Source organism: Sphaerodactylus townsendi, linkage group LG01, assembly GCF_021028975.2.
Source record: "Sphaerodactylus townsendi isolate TG3544 linkage group LG01, MPM_Stown_v2.3, whole genome shotgun sequence".
NCBI lineage: Eukaryota > Metazoa > Chordata > Lepidosauria > Squamata > Sphaerodactylidae > Sphaerodactylus > Sphaerodactylus townsendi.
Genome location: NC_059425.1, coordinates 146,677,886 through 146,694,857, shown reverse-complemented (window position 1 = coordinate 146,694,857; position 16,972 = coordinate 146,677,886). Strand labels below are relative to the sequence as shown.

Genomic DNA, 16,972 nt, shown 5'->3' with positions numbered 1-16,972 from the left:
CAATCCGATCTCTGGCCACCGCCGCGCTCCTGACCATTGTTAGCTCAATCCGAGCGTTTCCATTGGCCGCAAACTGGAGCCATTCGGCAAGAGCCGTTTGTGACGTCAAGAGACGCTCGCGTTTGCAAGGGCGGGGGGATCGGACTGTTGCGTCGCCAGGCCACGCGCGGTGTGGAGAGCGAGGGGCGGCGCTTCGACATCTCCGCCCCGCCCCGCCCCTCTACTTGCCTTGCGCGGACGAACCCGGGCGCTCGTCTCTCTCCAGGCCCTCCCGCCTCCCATCAGTCGCTTTCCGCCCTTTCTGCCGTCAGCAATCTCGCCAGACCAGACCCGCGCGTGGCCGCGCCGCCCGCCCTTTCCGTCTTCGCGGCTTCTTGGCGCCCTGTATGGTCTATCGTCGCCGTCCTGCTCCGGCACCACCTCCGCGGCCGCCTCCTCTTCCCTCCGGCTCAGCTCCTTCTGCCCCCGGCGGTGGCGTCCTCAGCACCCAGGCTGTATGATCAGGCTACAGTCTTCAATGAGTAACCATATTCCTGTGAGTAACTAACGGACGCCTCGCGCTCTCTTCTGTTTCTCCCTTCTCGTAACGGAAAAAAAACAAAACCGTGCCGCTTAACGCGCCCTCCTGCCCGCGCCCTTTTCCTGCTCTCCGTGCTTGTCTCTTTGTTCCTGGGCCGTGGCAGCCGCGTTCTGTGGGTCGGGCGGGGACGGGACGGAACGTGCAGCCCCAACTGAGTGGCGCCGTCGTGGGTGTCGCTCGGCGGCCCAGACACAAAGCCCTCATTCTTGTCTCCCGGAAAAGGCGCGCGTTCTCAGCGCTGGCCTCTCGGGAGCGGCGGTTTCCCGGGCATGCCGCGGCTTCTCCCGAACTTCAGCCAGAGCGGCGACGGCTAGTGCAGATCTGCTGCTCGGGCGACATGTGGGACGTGGCAGCAGAGGGAAAGGCGGCGGCGGGGGGGGAGTGGAGGGCAGGGGGTGCCTGGGCGGGGGAGGCGCCGCGGTCTGCAGAGGCGAGCGAGCCCCCACCGCCTGCCTTGCTTCTGCTGGCTGGTGCTACCAGGCGCGGAGGAAGGGAGTTGGCTGGCCGCTCGCGAGCAGGCTGCAGTTGTGGCGGAGTCTCCGGCAACGCGCGACACGTGTGCGCGAGCGCTCAGTTGAGAACAGAACAGCGAGAAGGACCCAGATGTCGAGGACAATCGTAAGACGGGGGGGGGGGGGGGGGGAAGCAACCCTGTTGAAGCCATCGGGCTCATTCTGCTCTCACTCGGCTTGGTTAGGCTGCGGTCCTATGGCGGGTAGCCTCAACGCAGGAGCAGCCCGGGAAAGGGGGGGGGGGGTTCGGTGAGGATTGATCAATGAGTCGGGGTTAACTTAGGAAGGCCGGCGTGCAAGCCCAACTTGGGTTCGGAACAGCTGTCAGCCATGATTCAATCGGTGCCCAAGGCGAGTTCGAGCCTCCCCCCAACCCCCCGCTGGCCACAGGTCTTCCAGGGTGCACAGGTAGTAATTGACTCGTGGAGCGGAAAAGAAGTAACTCGGAAAGGGAGGCGTGGGGAAGAGGGGACGAAGGACTGTCTTTCCCTTGTCCGTTTGTGGTCCTCAGCCGGCTTGTAGTAAGTATCTCGGGGTTTGCCAACATTCTCTTTTATGTCCTTGGAGTGCCTTAACTCAGCCTTTAGGGGCGAGCTGCGATTCTCCCGAAGCCCCAGCTCACAGCGGGGCATGAGAGGCGGTGGGGGCAGTCCGACTTGATCTCCCCGCTGTGTCTTCAGAAACTAGTCCAGACTTGCCCGGCTGCTGCTTGGAGTGTCTGCTGGCCTTCTCCAGGTGTATTGCAAACAGCTGGAGCGCTGTTGCGCTGCCTAGAGTGACTCACTGGGGGAGGTTGGTGGGCTGATTGGCGTGGTCCATACAAACGAAACGACCCACAAGCTGAATGGATGGATGAGGGGGGGAAGCCACACAAGGAGTCTCCTGAGCTGAAAATACTTGGCACTGGCATATGAAAACCACTTGGCTTTCAGCTGTATCAGAGTGAGGGTTTAGGGAGGGAAGGGAGAGCAAAGATCTGCTCATCCAGGTGATCTTTGTATCTGAATGCTTCTCTTGCAAGCACTCTCAGTGTTGCTTTGGCTAAGGAAGTATGTCCTTGTGTGACATGTGAGAAGCCTATTAAATGACAAGCAAGGTGAAGTGGTTTGTGGGTGGTGAGCTAACAAAGCAGTCATCTTTGAGCTGAGTCATAGGATTGTGTTAATTTGTGTGTGTGGCTCTGAGCATGCCAATCAGTTAACACTCTTTGTGCTTGTAAAAAGAGGCAGACAAACTGTAGACAATCTGTAGTTCAGGGGGACTCTTCCAATCTGAATTTTTCATCTTTTCCTTATGAACCTTCTTTTACCAGCATCTGGTAAGTATGGAGCAAAGTGCTTGAACTTGTAGAAGTTGATTGCTTAATTTAAAAAAAATCTAATTTGTCTTGGCACTGCTTGAAGTAAAGTTAACTTTTGGATGCACTTTAATCATTTGGTTATCTGAGACATGTTAAGTGCCCTGCTATTCTGTTGAAGTCCACAATGAGAAGGCCAGCCATCTCTAATTCAGTACGGCACCAGAAATTGAAGTAAAAACTTTTCCCAACTTAACAGACTGATATTTTCTGTATCTTCGAACTATCCTTGGGAATAAATGGGGTTCCTGTTGCTGCTTTTTTGCCACCACCCACACTTTTAACTGGAGGAGGCAGATATGCAGATGTAGATCTCATGTGGATTCTGTCCCCATCCCAATTGTAGAACTTCCACCTCCTCAAAAGTTCCTTCTGTTCTTACTCCCCCTCATCATGTGTCTTACTTTCTTTTCCTTTAGTCCACTTTCCCCCCCTTCCCTCATGAAACTTCTTCTAAAACTTCTTCTCCAGTTCTTAAACCTCGTATTTTGTTCATTATTTCTTTCTGCTATTCCAGGTGGCTAACACAATTTCAGCCTGCTATTCTTTTGCAGTTCTTCTGTATCTGAATGCTGTAGAATGGGGAGGTGCCATGCAGGCATAAGTATATAGGAAATGCTTTTGGCATCCAGTTGTGGATGATTCAGTTTAGCTAGGAATCTTTTTAAAATTTCAGAAATGTACTTGAAAAAAAAGTTCTTTTCCAGGGCCAGATTTGTAGCTTGTTTCCTGTATATTTTACTGGACCTTGGAACAGATCCTACTATTAGGGGTGCCTTGCAGCTCTAACTACTTCAACTACTTCAGCTTTGTTCTGACTGGTGTGGACAGGAACCTTACAAAAGTATGCCAAAAGCAAATTAGCAGTCTTCCACTATTGTCTGTAATATGTATTTCACTTTCAGTAGTCGCCCTGAGTGAAAGAAATAACTGTAGTTAACAATACCACCATTGAATAACATGCCGATGGCAGTATACTGTGTGCCTTTAACTGCCTGCAACAGATGTTAACAACTAGAATTCAGAAATACCTTTGATTTCATCTTCAGAATCTTAACCACATAAGTGTTAATTACTTTAATATGGAGACAGTGTCAGATTAGAGGGCAAGTGGCAGCAGTTTCACTTCCACTGAGAGCCAGCAAGGTGTAGTGGAAAGCAAGTGAACTTTAATCTGGAAAACTGGGTTTGATTCCCCACTCCTCCACATGAGCAGTGGTGTCTTGTCTGGTGAACCAGATGTGTTTCTGCACTCCTACATCCCAGCTGGATGACCTTGGGCTAGTGACAGTTCTAGGTGAGCTGGATTTATTTCCCTACTTCTACTCATGAAGCCTGCTGGATGATCTTGAGCTAGTGACAGTTCTCTCAGAGCTCTCAGCCCCACCTACCTCACAAGGTGTCTGTTATGGGAACACCCTGGGGATACTTAAAAAATGAAGGGAAGGGAGTTTGTAAGCCCCTTAGAGTCTCCTTATAGGAGAGAAAGGGGGGTATAAATCCAAACACTTATTCACCTTACAATCACAAATCTCCCCCTCCCCCATTTTTTCTGGTGTTCAGTACATAAATTCACTTTCAAGTGCAGTAATCCTTGTTGCTTGAATCCTTGTTGCTTGTTGTTAGACTTTTGTGCAATTTTTTCCAGCTTAAATAAATACTTACAGTATATTGTTAAAAGAGCATTGTATTCATTTGTTACCCACTTGTACAGATAAAAGTGTCCTTTAATACATTTTTCACAACTTTGGAACCACTCCAAGTAAAGGGAATTCCATAGTTGTGGAGCAGTCCTAACAGTATATCACTGTCTTTGATGCTGTGGGTAGCACAAGTAAGGAGATAAGAGCAATGGGTTTAGATTGGAATTCCAAGTACTCTTTCCAGCTGTAATGTCCCCCAGCTAGTGCCTTTGAACTAGTAAACTCATAAAGAATGCAGCATGGGAGGCAGACCTGAGAATGAGGGTTTATAACCCTTCAGGACATTTTGGTGAAAAGTAAATCTAGCTGCGGTTTTCACACATATTATTTTAAGGCTGCAGACCTGAGTGACAAAGGCACACCAAACTCTATTGCTGATTATTGGTACCTTCAGTTCACAGGACTTCTAAACAAACTCACTTTTCACTGATCTTTGTGTTTAGGGAAAAAAATCTTACTTTGCATATCACTAATTGTTTCAACAACCTAACACATCAGTTGACATATTTGTGGCAGAGAGCTAGGGGGAGAATATTTACTATATTATCCTATTCATTCAGGTTTGAATTCTTATGCAAAAAAGTCTCAAAAGTTCCACATGTTTCCTTAGAATTCACATAGCATTAATGGTTTGAATGTAAATGTAGCAGCCTTGTTCTGACATGCCTGGAACTAACTGTATATAGGCTACAAACTACAGTACTGTATCATTTATAACAGTATAGTTATAAACTACGCTCCAGTAATTCAGATTAATAGCAGTGTGTTCTTGAAAACTTGCTGTTTATCACTTTTGAGCAACAGCCTAAAGAATTAGGAAGGCATTTGCTGTAGTCTTAGACAATGCACAGCTAAGAATATAAACTTGTGGACAGTGCAGTTAGCAAATAACTTGTTGCACATGAATTCTTTCTACAGCACATAAACACAGTATTTCTAAAGCAGTATATTGACACTAATCATGTGTGCCAAATCTGGTTCTCAAGAATGTCATTCCTGAAATGTGAAAATACCATGGTTATCAGAATCAAATTCTAGCAGTTAGTACCCTATTACACCTATACTCTGTTCCACAGAAAAATAATAATTCAGTCAGTTGAGGTGCAGCAGTTGAGAAAATTGTATGCTCTGCATTAGAATGTAGTGCTGAACAAATATGAGAATTAACATTGGTTTTCACACACTGCCTTTGTCAAAACCATTATTTTGTGCATTGTTGAATATGGTACTTTGATACAAAAACATTTATAGTTTCTCAAACAACTATCAAATGCATGGTGGGAGCAGGGCTGTGTAGGCACTAGGACCCAGGTAGAGCACTTCACTACAAAGAAGGCCCGTCTTCCTTTGTTCTGTGGCAGAGGAATATACTATTCTATGATTATGTTTCTATGGAGCAGAGTGTAGTTGCAATGTAAGCAGTATTCTGCTTTCAGTAATGTTATTGGTAAATGATAGAGAATTCTAATGCACAATAATAAATAATAGTAAAAGTGATATGTAACGGAGATTTGCTAGACATCAACCTGGTAGATTTGCTGTATGGCTGAGAGCAAGAGTTGCTTTATCAGTAGCAACTTCTATACAGGACATTACTGACCCATCTCATGGGCTTTGTAAATCATGCCCATGTTCTGTACTTGCTGTGCTACTTGTCATTGACGTGCTGCAGGTGCACCACTAATTCTGTGTAAGTCTTTGTCCTGGTTCATAATTTTCAGCTGGAACAGGACTGTCGTTCTAAGGTGCTTCTTGAGAGTTGAGATGTAGATTACCCAGTGGGGTTTTTTTTCCCTGTGTTGAAGACCTAAGCGAAATACATGCTAATACTGTTTGAAGCCCTAGTGTTGGCATTGTCGATATGGCACTTAATCTGACCCAAAAGCCTTTGACAGAATTGGCTGTCCACACTGATCCATGCTGCTGCCATCGTCAGAATGTTATGGTCTGTCTCAGAAAAAGGTGTTGGTAGGGTTGTATATTCCTCCACCACAGAATTCAAAATGCCAGACTTTTTTTTGTTGTGGAATACTCCCATTTGCGTCCTATTGCCTACCTAGCCTTGCTTCCCCCCCCCCCCCAATCCGTTTGAAAGTATTTGTGATTGTCATCCAGTGAACTAAATGCTCCTGTATCAAAGCACCATTTTCAGTAATGCACAAAATAATGGTTTTGTCAAAGGCAGCACTTGAAAATGAATAATTCTCATATTTTTGTAACTGGATTGCAATGCAGAAGCATACAATTTTCTCAACTACTGGCCCTCAACTGACAGTACTAACAGCTTTTTCTCAGAGTATAGAGCAGGGGTCTGCAACCTGCGGCTCTCCAGATGTTCAGGAACTACAAATCACATCAGCCCCTACCAATTGGCCATGCTGGCAGGGGCTGATGGGAATTGTAGTTCCTGAACATCTGGAGAGCTGCAGGTTGCAGACCCCTGGTACAGGGCATTGTGGTTTATGTGAAGTTGCCCTTGAAAATTAGTTGGCAATTTTGCAAGTGGTTAAAAATGGTAAGCTGACATCTATAATTTGACGGTTGTATTCTGGAACTTGTTTTTATGAAAGTTGCTGAGCTTTTAGGAAAAGCAGTATTCAAATCTGTTGCATAGTCTTACATATGAGATATGAGAATGGCTTAGAAAGGGGAAAATGGTCCTGAGCAGCTGCAATGGTAGACCCAACTCTCCAAAAATTACCCATTGGACCAAGTGACAGATGGGGTGGAATCTAAGGTGTAATTACTTTTACCCCCACCCTTCTGAGGTTGTAAGAATGCAGACATCTTTCCCCATCGATCACAGGAAGATCATCAGGAGGTCTCAAAGAGAAGTACTACAGCATATTCAGATGTCTTCCCTTTCCCCTTCAACCAGGGGATCACATTGTTCCTTGCCATTCTGAACTTCAAATTCATCAACGGTTTGTGGCACAAAGACACTTTGTCCCTGAAGCCCTTTTCCCTGGAGCCATCATGACCTCAGTAGGCGATACACCAAAAGTTACTGAAACTATCATGGACTCCAGGAAGATGTCCACCAGGCATATATACAATTCCTCATGGAAAGCTTTTGTGATATAATGCCAGCTTGTGAACCCATTAAACCCCGGGTTGGACCAGCTGTTAGCCTTCATTCAAGATGGGATCCATCAGCAAGAAGGTATCTACACAGCATCATCTGGTAGCAGCCATAATGACTACAGTTCATCATACAGCAGGCATTCCTCACATCCTTCTGTTTCTTAAAGAGGTGATGCAGACCAATCCAGCAGACATCCATAGATTTCCCATGTGGAGACTACACAGTATTATCAGGTCTTACCATAACTTCCTTTGAACCCCTCAAAGGTGTTCCTGTTAAGTAGTTGTGCATGAAGACCTTATTTTTAACAGGAGTGACTTCAGTTCAAAGGGTCTGAGAACTGTGGGGCCTGTCAGCCAGGAAGGACCCTGTGTTTTCCATAAAGACAACCAGATCCTACCCTTATCCCCAAAATTAACATTCTTTTCCACTGAAAGCATGACATTGTCTTCTGCCCATGGCCAAAGCATGTCAAAGAAAAAGCTTGACAATTGTTAGACCTGAGTACAGCACTTAGGATATAAATCTGGTGTATGAAAACCCATCAGAAAAACAGATTTTAAAATTTATTTCCCTGGCAGTTCTACACAAGGGACACCGTTATTAGAAGTTCCAAGATCAAGATGTTCTCCTGCTTAGAGTGTGAACGGAACCTTGGAAACTTACCATGAAGGTTCCTTCTGCTCTGAGGTAAGGAGGGCATCTTGCCCATCCAAAAAAGAGTGGAAAGAGGGACGGATAAGGTATCTGGCAGTCTGCAGTTAGAATCAGTGCAAGAGTAAGCTCAGAACTGTGAACGTTTACATACCTGCGTATCAAAGGAAGAAGACTCAATTTGTTCCTCTTCAACAGGGGTCCCCAAACTACGGCCCGGGGGCCAAATGTGGCCCCCTGAAGGCATTTATCCGGCCCGCCAGGCATGGCAGCGATGGCTCCATTTATGTGCAGTGGGGGCTCGAGGGAGAGGAGGAACCGGCCCCAACGGCTGTTGATTGCAATTACATGATGGCACCCCCAAATCTCCATGAATTTTCTGACCCAGAGTTGGAAACCTTACACGTGGCAACTCCTGCTCCGCCCTTCCCTCTTGGCTACTCCATGTGTTGCTCTCAGGCTTTCTGTTCCCCCTCACTCCCATTGGCATCAGCCAGGCTGGTGAATCGCTCGCTGGCTGCTAGGAAGAACCCAGGAAGATACCTAATCCTGGGTTAGATGGAATGCTTCATTGGGAAAGTTCTGCTTTTTTTTACAGGGGAAGGTATTCCACAGCCTCCCCAACAATATTTGGAGCCCACCCTGTACTTGACATACTTTGGTCACTGTTCTAAAAATAGACCATGACAGAAAGGCTGAAAGGTGAAATCAAACATTTTACAATCATTTGTGCATAGGAATTTGTTCATAGTTTTTTTTAGTCTGGCCCTCCAACAGTCTGAGGGACAGTGTACTGGCCCCCTGTTTAAAAAGTTTGGGGACCCCTGCTCTTCAAGAAGCAACGTCCCATTCTTATCTGTTGTCCTAGCACTCATAGTTACAACATTGCTTTTTACTTGTGCCAGTTAATTATCTGTATTTATTATAATCCTTCTTTCTCTTGGCTTGGAAAGTACTTTAGTTGGGCTCAGGAGATTCCCATCTAGGAGACAGGGAGTGATAAATTAATCCTGCCTTCCAGAATAGCCGGTGGGTATCACCCAAGATCAAAATGCCCTGCTTACCTCAGAGCAGAGGAACCCTCGCACGAAATATTCAAAGCTCCACTCCCAACCAGCAGATTCTAGGTTTTTGCTGTTTTATTGGTTTTTGCACCATACCAAGTAAATGAGGACTTGTGGGTCACTATGCCAAAAAGATTTGGAATCCCTTCACTGAAGGTCATTATCTATTTAATAGCATGTATTTTGTTTCTCTGTGTACAAAACATATTGCCTTTCTGCACTCTTACCTTGTCCTTCAGCCCCTGAAAATAGCGTTACCCGAGTTGCAAAACCTGCATGGAGAAATTACTGCATGGGTGGAAGGCTGGAATGAAGCAGCACATCTCCACTGTGCAGAGGGATCTATTTCATTGCTCTGTCACTCTTGGCTCCAGTTCGCTGACCTACATGGCTGTTCCTCTGCATGTGTGCTGCAACTCTACAAAAGAAGAAACATCTTTGGGTTGGAAAGAGCTACAGAGGAATATGGGGAAATTCTTTTTTCCCTGGCAGTTTTTAATAATTTGTTCCCTTGGCAGTTTTTAATAAATGTTATCTGCTCCAGAACAGTGAAGTTTGCTGAATCCAGCTATTTTTTCCATAGTTGTTGGTACTGCAGTCCTTAATTCCTTCTAGCTTTACAGCTCTAATTTCAAGCAGTACCACCTGCTGCATTCCTCCTTCAGATCCATGGAGCTGCATTACTTAATTTTTTAAAATGTAACACACAAGAAAAGGGGAGGCCTCTTGTATTAGTTGATTTGTGAATCTAAGCCTTATTCTTTTTTAAAAAAATCTGCACTGCTGATAATGCTAGACTTGTTTCTATATGGACATGTTTTAAGCTTGCTTTGAAGTTGTTTAAGGAAAGCTCATTAAGGACTTCGAATGTGTATGAAACCATATTTCTTCTCTCCTGTGTGTAGCATCTGTATGAAATATTTCATCCACCATTGAGCATTCCTTGTATGTGATTCACTGAAATACGTTGCTGAATGGCCTAAGTGGATTGGTTGGGCTGAGTTCTTTTATCCTAGTGGAAAAACATAGTTCCTTGTTTGAAAAGTAGTTCTTAAATGTATTCTTTCTGTAGCTTTTTCCTTTTTGTCAAGTAGATCTTATTATTACTCCTTGTTTTTTCAGTTGTTACAATTCTTTCCTTAATTTACAACTTCCCTTGAGTTGTGGTGCTAGGAAATAGGACATATGAATTCTTATGAGACATGAGTTAAAGCTGTATAATAGTATTTTAAAATAATCTAGCTCAGTAGGCTGTTAATACATCTTAAAATATTTTAATAGCATTACATTGTAACTGTTGTTCACCAATATACTCTGAGCAGTGGGAGTCCCTTGTGCACTTGTCCTTTTAGTAGGATTTAGTAGGAAGTCGGATTTCCATCCTTGTATTGAAATTAGGGAGGCAGATGACTTGTTTAAGATTATGTCAAAGGTATCTTTCTGAACTCCTGAAATCGCTCTTGCAGATAACTTTTCACAGGGTGGTAATTCAGCTTCCTTCTCCTTTAGTGATTCAGTTGTTACCATTTTCCACGTACAGGAGCTACTGACTGTAAGGGAAAGTGATAACCAACCTTGTAGGATTTGTGCAATAAGAACAAGAGAGGCTTCCATTCAGATTTGTATTTAGCCATATACCAACTGCCACTTTTGAGTTCTGCATGAGTTTAGATGAAACACTGGACTCAGTGCAAAAAATAAGCATGAATGAGTGGAAAGGATATTGTGGGAAGACCCCAGATTCTACAGGTGGCAATCTTAAAATTGAATATAGAATTTGGTTCTATCCATGCACGGAACTCTAATTATTATTCTTCATTTATTGTTAAATTGCTTTTTAATAGATACAGACTTACTATAGTTCAATTATACTAGGTAGGTGCAATTATATTAGATTTTCAAGTTTCACTAAGAATGCTGGGGCGAGGAATATGAGGAAGAGTCTTCTTTCTTAGCATATACAAATACCACTTAAATATCTCCTGAACACTAAAAGATGCATAGCTCCCTTGTAAGGAGAAGAGCAAAATAAGAGTCATGTAGGCTTTCCTTGGGAGGCAGTTCTCATGTATAGGTAGCATACTATGGTTTTGCTTGTCATTTACCTGGGTTACCTGGAGAATTTTCCAATCCTGCTCCACCATCTCTAATAAGAAAAATAGGCATTTCTTCCTTATAGGGAATGGGGATTTTTTTTTAAATTAAAAAGTGATAAGTTTGAAATATTAGATTTTCACTTATTTGCCTGTTCGATTAGTGACCAGTAACTATTTTTTTCTCTTTGCAGCAGTTCTGTGGTGTTCTTGGTCACACATTTATGGAGTTTCTGAAGGGCAGTGGGGACTACTGCCAGGCACAGCACGGCCTCTATGCAGACAAGTGAACTGTAGAAGTCCGTTACTACTCCACCAAGAAGCCCCCTTAAGAGCGGTTACCAAGAAAAGTAGTGTTGAATTGAAATTGGCAGAGCATTTTACAAAGGAGTTCCGACCTGGATGGGGTAACCTCAGTGCACTGCCTTTATTTTTGCCTCAGTATTACTGGATTGAAGAATTGCTGCTTCTTGTTTTGAGAGGTTCATTTCATTTCCCATTGCTCACAAGTTCATACTTGTCAGTACTTTCAAGTGGCTTTTTGTAAAGTAGACTTCCATTCATTCCTCTGCAACAATTTTGTTAATTTTTTTAATTGTATCAATCTGGTTGCACATTTAACTAAATTAACATGGCCCGAATGAACCGCCCAGCTCCTGTGGAAATAACTTACAAGAATATGAGATTCCTTATCACTCACAACCCAACCAATGCAACCTTAAACAAGTTCATAGAGGTAAGGACACTTATAAACTTTGTAACGTTGGCAACAGTTCATGTTTAATAGAATACTGATGTGTTACGTAATTTGCATCGTTTTCATATTATGCTTCACTGTTCAGGAAATAATTTAGATGTGTGTGGTGTGATCGTTAATATTGCTGAACTGAGTGAAGAAAAAATATATATTTCTCAGGTTAATTTTGTGTTGAAAACTGCCTTTAAGCAAACAGCATTAAATACCAAGTTCCCAGAAGCTGTTCGGTTAGAAATGGAAATAAATTCGAGTAAGCAAAGCTTACTAAGTTGACTATTTATGGCACACTAGAGTTAGTTCAGATATTTCTTTGCTGAATAGCACAGTTATGTGTACAAACAGCATTTACCTTGCATAGGGCATCCATGGGACATTAGCACATTGTAGTTGTGTTACATGTTTAGAAAACAACTAAAGGTTTTAAAGTACAGCGACCAGGTGACTGCTAAAATGATGCCGCATGATAAAATATAGGAAATCATTCCTGAAAATGGCCTGGGCCTCATTATAGGATAGCATCTGCTGATGCTAATCTAATCTGTTGAGGTACATTTTATTGGCAGCGTGGTATAATCGTTAAGCCTTGGGCTTAACTTCAGCATTATCAGCCCCACCTACCTCACAAGGTGCTGTTGTGGGGAGAGGAAGAGAAAGAAGTTTGTAAGCCGCCTTGAGTCACAGAACAGAAAGGCAGTGTATAAATCCAAACTCTTCTTCAAATTAAATGAAGTAGTTACTAATAGTGAAAAGAAATTACAAACTTCAGTGCCATCTCCTTAATTTTGATGTTCAAGAAAATGTGCATTATTCTCCATATGTTCTTGACTTGAACTAGTATAGGAAAAGTAGGAGGAGGAATCTCATTTTCCTATAAGCTCTCCTTGCTTTTCGACGTCTTCTCTTGGCAGTGCCTGTAGCTGCTCTTTATCCCCCTACCTGCCTTTTTCTGTTCCTTTCCCCATCTACAACTTTTACCTTCTTTGCTCCCCTTCTAAGTTTACTCCTCCTTGTTTTACCTTCTTTTTTTTTAAAGTATGTGTTGCTTTTCCTCAAGCTGAAGTTTGGAACCCTTAGCAATATTGGGTACCAGTTCCTACTCCCAATATATAGCCACTAAGACCTCACACCATAGTTTCACAGGATATCTGTTAAAAAAATTAAAGAATCAGGCACCAGCTTCGCTGGTTGGGTGTGTTATCCTTTCAATGTATATATTTTTATTACATTATGTTTTCCTACAAAGAGGAGCTTACTATGTCTCCATTTTGTGTACCTTTTGATTTGAGCATTAAAAAGTTGCAGTTGATCTTCTTGATCAAATGGTGTTATCAGCTTGTGGTAGAAATGAAACAGCCCACTGATTCATGTATGGTAGGTCACAGTACATCAGTGTTGGGTAGAAATCCAGTATTGCTATTCCTAGATCTCGTACTCCTGACGTGTAATTTCAAAGTATTTTGTGTTTATAAGGTTTCAGTGGTTCTGAGTGAAGTCTTTTGCCATTTTAAAAAAATCTTCTGGAAATTATAGTGTATGTTAAGAGTGAAAGACCATAATTACAGAACCGAGAAGCAACTTAAAGTAATGTTTGTTTATATTCCAGTAGTGCAGGCTTGGACATTGCATTGTTTCTGCCATCAAGATTTTTTAAAACCCTCTTTTTTCTTAGGAACTGAAGAAGTATGGAGTAACGACTGTAGTGAGAGTTTGTGAAGCCACTTATGACACTGCTGCAGTAGAAAAAGAAGGCATTCAGGTTTTGGTAAGTGGCTTAATCTAACATCTTTAAATTAACCATTCGCTTTTTTTCACAGTGCTCATTATTCAAAAAGTACTAATAAAATGTTGTGGACTTGTGAGATTTCCTTTAAAAATATAAGAAAATGTAGGAGGAATAATTTTATAAGTAGACAGTGGCATTGTGACATATAGAAAGCTGAAGAAAACATGGATGAAATCAATTGGAATAATTCAAACCAAGATGTAAGATAGCTGTTGCAATTAGCTCTGCTAATTAAGAAACAATTTGAGAGAAATCCCTAGAAAACTAGTCTTTCATTGTCCTATGTGTCTACAACTATTGAGGAAACAAGGCTTGTGTGTTTTACTTGGAATTAGACAATTGAAAATGAAGATTTCAAGCAGTTGTGGGATAGCTTGAATGGAAAGATATGGCTTGTAACTTGGCAACAGTGGAATATAAACTTTTTAAATTACTTGGAGGTTAAATGCACCACATTATCCCAAAGGATCGTAAGATGGCTACACTGATTAGTTTGGTTGTAAAAGAAGAAAAATTGTCTACCTCATATTTTGCAGGATTGGCCCTTTGATGATGGAGCGCCACCATCTGTACAGATTGTTGATGATTGGCTTAACCTCTTGAAAGTTAAATTCCGTGAAGAGCCTGGATGTTGCATTGCTGTACACTGTGTTGCTGGTCTTGGAAGGTAAGCAAAACTTAGCAACCCAGATCTATTGTAGCAGGGTTTTTTTTACTGGGTAAGGTAGTCACAGGAGCCCCATGACGCAGAGTGGTAAGTTGCAGTGCTGCAGTCAGAAGCTCTGTTCACAACCTGAGTTGATCTCAACATTAGCTGATTTCAAGTAGTCAGCTCAAGGTTGACTCAGACTTCCATCCTTCTGAGGTCAGTAAAATGAGTGCCCAGCTTTCTGGGGCCAAAGTGTAGATGACTTGGGCCAGCAGTGGCAGACTATCCTGTAAACATAGCCTGCCTAGTGATGTCACCCCATGGGTCAGTAATGACCTAGTGCTTGCACAGGGAACTATCTTTAAGTTTCAGGTGGTTACAACTTCATCACTGTAGCTTTAGAGCAAACATGGAGGTGAGTTTGGGCAAGTATCCTCTGGTTCCATAAACCCACCCCCCTATAAAAAGCATTGTTCAGAACATGTTCTCCTTTTCTTTCAGAGCACCTGTATTAGTTGCCCTTGCACTCATTGAATGTGGAATGAAATATGAAGATGCAGTGCAGTTTATAAGGCAGTAAGTATTGACCAGCAATGTGAGTTTCAAATTTCAGAGTTTTGCTGAAGCATAGGTTCAGTTGCACAACAGTATGTGATGTCCTGTGGTCACATAGCAAATAAACCAGAGGAAAGGAAGGAGCTCGCAGTGATAGCTGTGTAGGTTGTACACACACAAAAGGGAGGGGGATAGTTGCTAAGGTTCAGTGTAGTGTGGAGGTAAAGAGCAGGTAGACTCTAATCTGGAGAACCAGGTTTGATTTCCCTTTTCTCCACATGACCTTGGGCTAGTCACAGTTCTTCAGAACTCTCTCAGCCCATCCTACTGCACAAGACATCTGGGGGGGGGGGTAGGAAGAACAGGAATTTGTAAGCCACTTTGAGACTCCAAACTTTCCTTCTTCATAACTGCTGGGAATGCATGTCTGTCTTTTTTCAATTGTGGTTCTCCTTAGTGCAGTGTGAAACAAAACGTTGATAAATACAACACTGAGAAGTTAAATGAACACTGTCCAAACAAAATAGTTTGCTATATTCCAAATCTATAGGGATTCTTTGTTTGGAAGGGACATTCTTACCCCTAGGGAAATATTTTAACCAGCAATGGAGAAATTCAGCATAATGCTGAACTACTCTTTCCTTGACAGAAAGTACTTAGAAGTGAGATAATTTTACACACTCCCACAAGTTCAGCTCTCTTAATTTTGTTCCAGGAAGCGACGTGGAGCTTTTAACAGCAAGCAGCTTCTGTATTTGGAAAAATACCGACCCAAGATGCGTCTGCGTTTTAAAGATTCAAATGGTCATCGAAACAACTGTTGCATTCAGTAAAACCAAGCTGCTTTGGAAGTAGAAGACAACTAAGTTTGAGCAAAGTACACGGGGAAACTATATGTATGTCTGCATTACATGAAGCTTCTGTAGAAGTAGGCCAAAAATTTTGGCAGGAGAGCAATTTTGTTTAGCTAAACCATCGTTTGAGAACAGGAAATGTACATGGCCTTTAAAATGTCTTATTAGTAATTTGTATCATTAAACTTTCCTTAATCATGCAGTTCAGTATTTCATTAAAGTCCAGTAGACTCATCTACCACAACATGTGTAGAGATTAGTTGCCAAAAGCCCAGCATACTATTTCTGTTTTATCAGAGTAGTTCTGAAGTAACTGCAGCAGTCTGGACCTTTCCCTTTCCCCCCAATCTGTTACTTCTGTTTTTGTGCAAAGGCTTTGTAGGGTAATCACTGTATGTATCTCCCACAATCGCACTAGAACGAATATCAGGATTTGCACATGATTTACTGACAGTCACTTTGGGTGTCTAATCTTTTGTTACTTAATCCTCTTCATTCACATGCATTCTATGGTTATTCATAGAAAGTAATCCTTCACGCTGTACAGAAGCACACAAATCTTTAATGTCTCCAGACAAAAGCCTTATAGTAAAATAAATACTGGCACTTCATGTGCGACTTTACCAGAGGGCCTGTAAAAGGATGGGAAGGAACTAATTAATTATAGTAAAATGTTGCCTTTGTCTTGTGCAGGAAGTATAGAATATGCCCTTTACTTTAGTAAATATTTTTTTAATGTAGAAATGCTTTATTGTAGCTGATAATTCTTAATCATAAAATTTCTGACGATATTGTAATTTCTTTTACTGTAACTATTGAAAGTTGTTTACCAACTATTGCTTTGTTGGAAGTGATTTTGTGTTTTTTTTCCCTTGAGTTTCTGCTCCAATGATGGCAGACCTCTGTAATATTTTGTATGCCTTTTGAGCTGCGTAACTTAATATTTGAATACTTGATGATTTGTTATGTAATTGATAAATGGTGATGTGTATTAATGTTCAACCATATATTTATACTGTATTGGAAATGTGTGGTTATAGTACTGTGGGAGAAATACTTTGCCAGTGTTCACCAGCTTGTAAAATCTAGTGCGAGAGCTCAAACATCTAAATAAAGTCAAAGCTGCATTGCAGTTTACTTGACATAATTGGTTCTTCATGTGGGAGTAGGAAGAGGAAAGGCACTTTTGGGTCTGCTGGTTTGTCCTGAAGGTCTTTTATGTTCTACTTTCAGTTGAGACGGTCAAGTCCCTTGAGATAAGTGAGATGCTTTGAAATTCAGAATTATTTACTGACTTTAATGTCTGCCCCTGTCCTTAGCAATGTG

At 42.4% G+C, this 16,972-nt stretch overlaps 1 protein-coding gene across 3 annotated transcripts; it reads left to right on the top strand.

Annotated features, from left to right (window-relative positions):
- The first annotated feature begins 219 nt into the window (after positions 1-219).
- Positions 220-16,778, top strand: PTP4A1 (protein tyrosine phosphatase 4A1). Of its 3 annotated transcripts, none has more exons than XM_048496476.1 (6): positions 220-535; positions 11,246-11,784; positions 13,475-13,567; positions 14,125-14,255; positions 14,739-14,813; positions 15,508-16,778. In XM_048496476.1, exons 2-6 carry the CDS (start codon positions 11,680-11,682, stop codon positions 15,623-15,625), a joined length of 522 nt encoding a protein of 173 aa, XP_048352433.1. In that variant the 5' UTR covers positions 220-535; positions 11,246-11,679; the 3' UTR covers positions 15,626-16,778. The 3 variants fall into 3 exon arrangements, with proteins under 3 accessions (XP_048352433.1, XP_048352425.1, XP_048352442.1); XM_048496468.1 differs by having other exon boundaries at positions 11,243-11,784; XM_048496485.1 differs by lacking the exon at positions 220-535 and adding an exon at positions 1,073-1,198 and having other exon boundaries at positions 11,243-11,784.
- Positions 16,779-16,972: the final 194 nt, after the last annotated feature.